At 36.0% G+C, this 6,000-nt stretch overlaps 1 protein-coding gene across 2 annotated transcripts in view; it reads right to left on the minus strand.

Moving 5' to 3' along the window:
• The window catches only part of LOC111161325 (ATP binding cassette subfamily C member 9), a 160,189-nt gene extending 154,804 nt beyond the window's left edge, over positions 1 to 5,385 (minus strand). For both annotated transcript variants that reach the window (XM_022524915.1, XM_022524916.1), the window contains exons 1-2: positions 5,244 to 5,385; positions 2,342 to 2,483 (exon numbers count right to left, since the gene is read on the minus strand). In XM_022524915.1, coding sequence (XP_022380623.1) covers positions 2,342 to 2,483; positions 5,244 to 5,385 — 284 coding nt within the window. The remainder of the gene's footprint in view (positions 1 to 2,341; positions 2,484 to 5,243) is intronic.
• Between the last annotated feature and the right edge of the window lie 615 nt (positions 5,386 to 6,000).

A 6,000-nucleotide genomic window follows, 5' to 3' on the forward strand; every position in this document is an offset into this window, starting at 1 on the left:
TTCACTGGCATTCTTTAGAAGCAGTTTCCAGATTAGGACAAAGCAAACAAGAAAGCAAACTAAATTCTGGAGTTCAGGAATCATTGGAAAATGAGTTTTGAGAAGCCTGGATAAACCGAGAAAAGGGATGGACATCGAGGAAGGTATGTGTTGTAATGAGCACTGGGTATTATATAAGACTGATGAATCACAGATCTGTACCCCCGAGCCAAATAATACATTATATGTTACTTAAAATAATAAATAAATAAATACATATATACATACATACATACATACATAACGAGAAGCAGTCAGCAAGCAGTCTGCAGCTAAGGAGTGGGAGGGATAACGGAAATCCAGAGTGCATTTCTGCTTGATTTCAGGATGGGCCTTTTATATCATTACTACTATAAAACAAGTTTCTGCCGTTAGTATCTGTCTTCACCATTATTAGCCCAGCCTCTAAGTCTCCGACTGAATCTATACATCAATCATGAGGCAGGCAGGAAGGAAGCATTCTCGCCTACATGGTGTCAAGTTTTTAGGAAATGTTGGACCGATCCATCTTCCAATTTATACACACACATAGGGGGTGCCTGGGTGGCTCAGTGGGTTAGAGCCTCTGCCTTCGGCTCAGGTCATGGTCCCAGGGTCCTGAGATCTAGCCCCGCGTAGGGCTCTCTGCTCGGCCGGGAGCCTGCCCCGCCCCCCCGCCTGCCTCTCTGCCTACTTGTGATCTCTGTCGGTCAAATAAATAAATAAAATCTTAAAAAAAAAAAAAAGAAAGAAACACACAGAGGCAGCCTATATGTTAAAGGATTAAAAAACAAAGACTAGAGTTGCCTATGCTAATACAATAGGGTTTTAAACAGTAATTAATAAGATAATAGACAATCAAGCCTCTAAGTCCTTGAAGGCATGCAATATCATCAGAGTCCTTGACTTTTTTTTTTTATCAGAAACTAAGACGTGCACATCCATGCAAAGAACTGTCAAAAAACATTACAAAATAGTTGGCTCTGTAACAAAAGCTCAGAAATTTCATTCCTCATTAATTGCAACAGAAAAACATAAACAGATGTTGGGGAGGTCTTTATTAGATAAAAGAAAAATGATTTTTGAGCTTTCTTTTTAAGAACTCTAAAGAACTTTTCCTATCAGTTCTTTAATTGGTGGTGCACTATTTAACATAATTTCATAATCAAAATTCTCTTATTTGATATTGCTTATCAAAATTCTTTCCTATTTTTTGTTAATATGTGATAAAAAATATTTTTCCCACATTACATTCAGATTTATAAGTAGAATTCATTATATTCTAACTGCTTAATGCAAACTTCTATAAGAATGACAAAATTCCTTCAAAAGTATGGGTTTTATAGCAAATCCTGATTTTAAAACGGTTTTGTGTTTTGCCTTAATTTGTGGCTATATCCTCACTAGTTCTCAGACTTCTTTAATGCCTGCCTCATCTATCTTTGCTTCTTTATAAAACAAATGGAAACATCTGAGAACTGGTTATACAGTTATATGTAAGTATATAGCTACTTGAGCTATATGTCAATATAGACAATCTTTCTATATATACCTCCATTGATAAATAAATAAATGTCAGAGTGTTTAAAAGGAGAGAACTTTCTGCAAGAGCTACATGGATGAAGGAATCAAAGAAAGAGCACATGAATAAGCACAAGTCACAGAGACCTGAATTTTTACTATCAGAGAAAATTTGTAGTAACACAAAAATATGGACAAAACACATGATTATCAAATGTAGCAGTCCTCCTCTTATCTGCAGGGGTTAATGTTCCAAGACCACAGTGGATGCCTGAAATCACAGATGATACCGAATCCTATTATGTTTTCCTTATACATGCATACCTATGATAAAGTTTAATGTATAGATTAGGCACTGTAGGAGATTAACAACTGATAACAATAAACTAGAATAACTATAATATACTGTAATAAAAGTTATGTGAATGTGGTCTCTTTCCCTCTCTCTCAAGATATTTACTGTACTGTATTCATCTTTCCTCTTTTGATGATGTTAGATGAGAAAATATCTACACGACGAGATGAGGTGAGGTGAATGGCATAGGCACTGGGATGCAGTGTTAGTTTATTGACCTTTTGACGACCCATCACCAGAAGGAGGATAATTTCTCCAGACTTCAGTTGATAATAGGTAAATTGAATCATAGATAAGCAGGACTGCTATAAATGAGTGAAACCTGTGGTTTCTCATACATTATAACTAAAAAGTTAAGCCTGACTTGGTATGCTCTTAACTACCATCCATATCAATATACTCACTAGTATAGTGTAATCTAGTTATTAGCTATGTTGAATCACTTACGAATCAGAAACAATGCCTTCTGCTATTTCACAAACATGCACAAACAGAAGAGCAAATGTAAGAATCCATCTCAGGTTATGTCCAGGAAAATGAAGCCAGGTGTTGTGGTGAATTTGTACTTTTGAGCTTTGACTTCCCCACCCTGAAAAAAGTATAGAAGTGAAAAGATTAATTATAATCATGGAAATAATTCATATTGTGTTATCACTTGGGGGATGGGCAATTCCTGAAAAAGGAATGAGAAGTGCTTTCTAGGGTAGCAATGCAAATCCTGGTCTGTTTTCATTATGTTGAAAAAAATAATTCAATTTCAGTGAATCTTTACAGGACTGTCTAGGTTAACACATTGACATTTGTTGCAGTGCTCAAGAATAAGGCCAACTCTGGGTGACAACATGGTTATCTCGTGTTAATCAGAGCTCTTACTGACAGGTCCCTGATTCATTTAAGAGGAAACCAAATTAATGATGATATTAATAAAATCATCTAAATCATTTGGTGTCTAAAATCTTTCAAAACATGCGATCTGTAGGGGGACTAACGAAAAAAGCCATATTTGGTAATGAAATGTAGAACTCATTAGTTGAGTCAACTCAATCATATGCATATCATGTGAGAAAAATTATAACCTATGACTGGGCCAGCACTATTCAACAGTGATAGTGGTATTTTCTCAAAGAAATGTTTGTAGAGAAGCCTCACATACTTCAAGAATGAATCGGGGTTTGTGCTCGAAATATTGCAGGAAGGAATTTCTGTAACGACTAATTAGACTCCTGAAGCATTCTTTGAAAAGAAAATTGACTCATGTCTTAGTTGTTCCCAAATGAACTTCATTATGGAGAGATTAGTTACATATAACATGTTATACTAGAATTTATGCTGTAAGCTCTTGCAGGCAAGCTTTCTTTATGCCTGATACTTCTTTGAGATTTATTTATGATCTCTCACTAACTCAAGTAGCCAATGTTATACATGAGCAGTTTGCATTTTCCTCCACCATTCTCCTTTGACAATGTTCACTCCAACTCCACTTGATTCAAAGACCCTTCTGCCAGCCTGTGTTTGATGCTACTGATGCAAACAAGACTGTCACAGTAACTGCTCTCAAGAAGTTAGCTGAATGTCAAAAAAATTATTAACTGTCAAATTGCAATTAAAAAATTATGGTCTACTTTTGGCCAAAGGGCACTGTTAATGTCCTACAAATAACACCAACCACATAAACTACAACTCATGTCTCTATACATGGTCATTCTGACACAGTTATATTTAATGTCTATATATTTGTTTAACACAAATAACTATGTGCCAAGAGTTTCATTGGCCTTGGCATATGACACATCTTATAACAGAAAATTTTGATCACTGTTATAATGCCAGATAGTAGTCTCTCAATCAATATTTGTTAAATGAAGAAATAAAAGCATACAAATTATTTTTTAACCCTCTTTTAAATCAGACCATTAAAACATGCTAGTTTTCTTAAGAAAAGCAGTCTGATGGTTTTTCCATTTATTTTTATAAGCAAATTTAGTTTTATAAGCAGAATTCAAGATCAAATTCAGAGAGTAGTTACCTCTTTTGAAAGGAATAGGGACATAGGATGTGGAAAGAGTAGCAGGCTCAGGACCCAGGAGGATTCACTTACATTCTTACCATTAGATTCCTTAAGCTGAGTGGTGACAGGCTCAATAGATGTTTATCATACTAGTCACTGTCATTTTTTTGAAGACTTTATTTATTTATTCAACAGAGAGAGACACAGCGAGAGAAAGAACACAAGCAGGGGGAGTGGGAGAGAGGGAATCAGGCTTCCCATGGATCAAGGAACCCGATGTGGGGCTCTATCCCAGGACCCTGGGATCATGACCTGAGCCGAAGGCAGATGCTTAACTGACTGAGCCACCCAGGTGCCCCTCTGTTATTTTTATATGTGAGATGTATTTTTTTAAATGTTTAAGTTAAAGGTCTATTTTGATTTTGGGGGGAAATTATACAAGTCATACATAATTGTTTAAAATAATTGGATTTTGTGGGGGTTTCTGGGTGGCTCAGTGGGTTAAAGCCTCTGCCTTCAGATCCTGGGATCCAGCCCCTCATCGGGCTCTCTGCTCAGCAGGGAGTCTGCTTCCTCCTCTCTCTGCCTGCTTCTCTGCCTACTTGTGATCTCCGTCTGTCAAATAAATAAATAAAATCTTAAAAAAATAATAATTGGATTTTGTGTATATGTAAACTGTAAAATAATAGGGAAAACTGTATTTTTAGCTCCTTTGCAAATTGTTTGCATAAGTATTCTTTCTACCTGGAATGCACCCTTAGCACTCCTACTGGAACTTGCAGGCTCTGTGTCCTCAGGTCCCACAACATGTCACTCTGCATGCAATCATCCCCACTGGCCCAAAGAATTAGTTGTTCTAACAAGTTAATGCCCAGGATAATTTGTTCCTGTACCTGCAAATGAGCGTACAATGTGGGATAGTCATTTTTCTCTTGGCTTTGATACATCTGTTTCACTGGACAGTTCCAGTGACTATTCATTCCAGTCAAGTACTGTGTTTCACCCATTTTCCCATTCTCTTCACCAGCACAAAGTAAATGCTCCACAAAGGCTTTACATCTATCCCACCTAGTTCTCTTTCCCTCTTTTTAAAACACTGCTGTTGCTACTTGAAGTCCATTTCTAAGAAGACGTATGACTTCTATTTACCTACAAAATATCATACGCCAAGACCAGAAATAATTGGGAAGCACAAAAAACCTACTTGTTCTTTTCTCACTGATTTTCATATCAGTTTTCATGTTGGGGAAAATTAGGTCAATATTATATCAAATTTCAACCATAATGAAGACTTTTAAAATAAACATTAGCTGAGGAAATATAGGAGAATAGATTACTTACCAATAAACAATATTGGAAAAGTGATAAACAAGAGGAAGACATGAGGGACCAGGTTGAGGGCATCCACAAAGCAGGGATTTTGTAACACACCATCATAGATATTATACGAAGAGATGTTGTTACCACAGAATGAAAGGCTCATGTCTTCTTATATCGCTTACTCTAAAAGGAAGAAACAAAAGAAAGAGGCTCCATTATTATATTCCCTTTTATACACTCATAGCCCTAAGGAGGAGGTTTTATTATAAAATTAACCCCTTTATTTTGCAATTGAGGAAATAGGAAACTATATGCCAAAGTCTTTTGAGAGTTTCTTATAAAGGCCTTATACAGTCTATAAATCACTTCCTTTTGATCTCTTTTTCCCCTCCGGAAAAAAATATTTTAATTTGGAAGATACATAATTATTAATATCTACCAATGATGGTACCTTAACAAAGTGTGTGTGTGACGAAAATGATTTGAAGGAACAAACATGGTGATATATCAAGAAAAAGAAAGAAAAAATGAAATTACTGACTGATTCTACAAGGTAGTGTAATATTAAATTCTTTCTTGTCCTTTCTCATTGAAAATGCATTAGCAAATAACTTAAGCCAGACAAAATTTACCGCCACTCTTGGTTAACTGTACAAAGGAATACTAATACACAGGGGCCCATGTGGGGGCACGCAGCCATCAGCCTGTCTGTGAAGACTTAAAATCATGGGCTTCAGATACATTAAATATAACTCAAATGACAATTTAACGAAATTAC

Source organism: Enhydra lutris, unplaced genomic scaffold (genome assembly GCF_002288905.1).
Source record: "Enhydra lutris kenyoni isolate GAN:26980312 unplaced genomic scaffold, ASM228890v2 scaffoldscaffold84, whole genome shotgun sequence".
Classification (NCBI taxonomy): domain Eukaryota; kingdom Metazoa; phylum Chordata; class Mammalia; order Carnivora; family Mustelidae; genus Enhydra; species Enhydra lutris.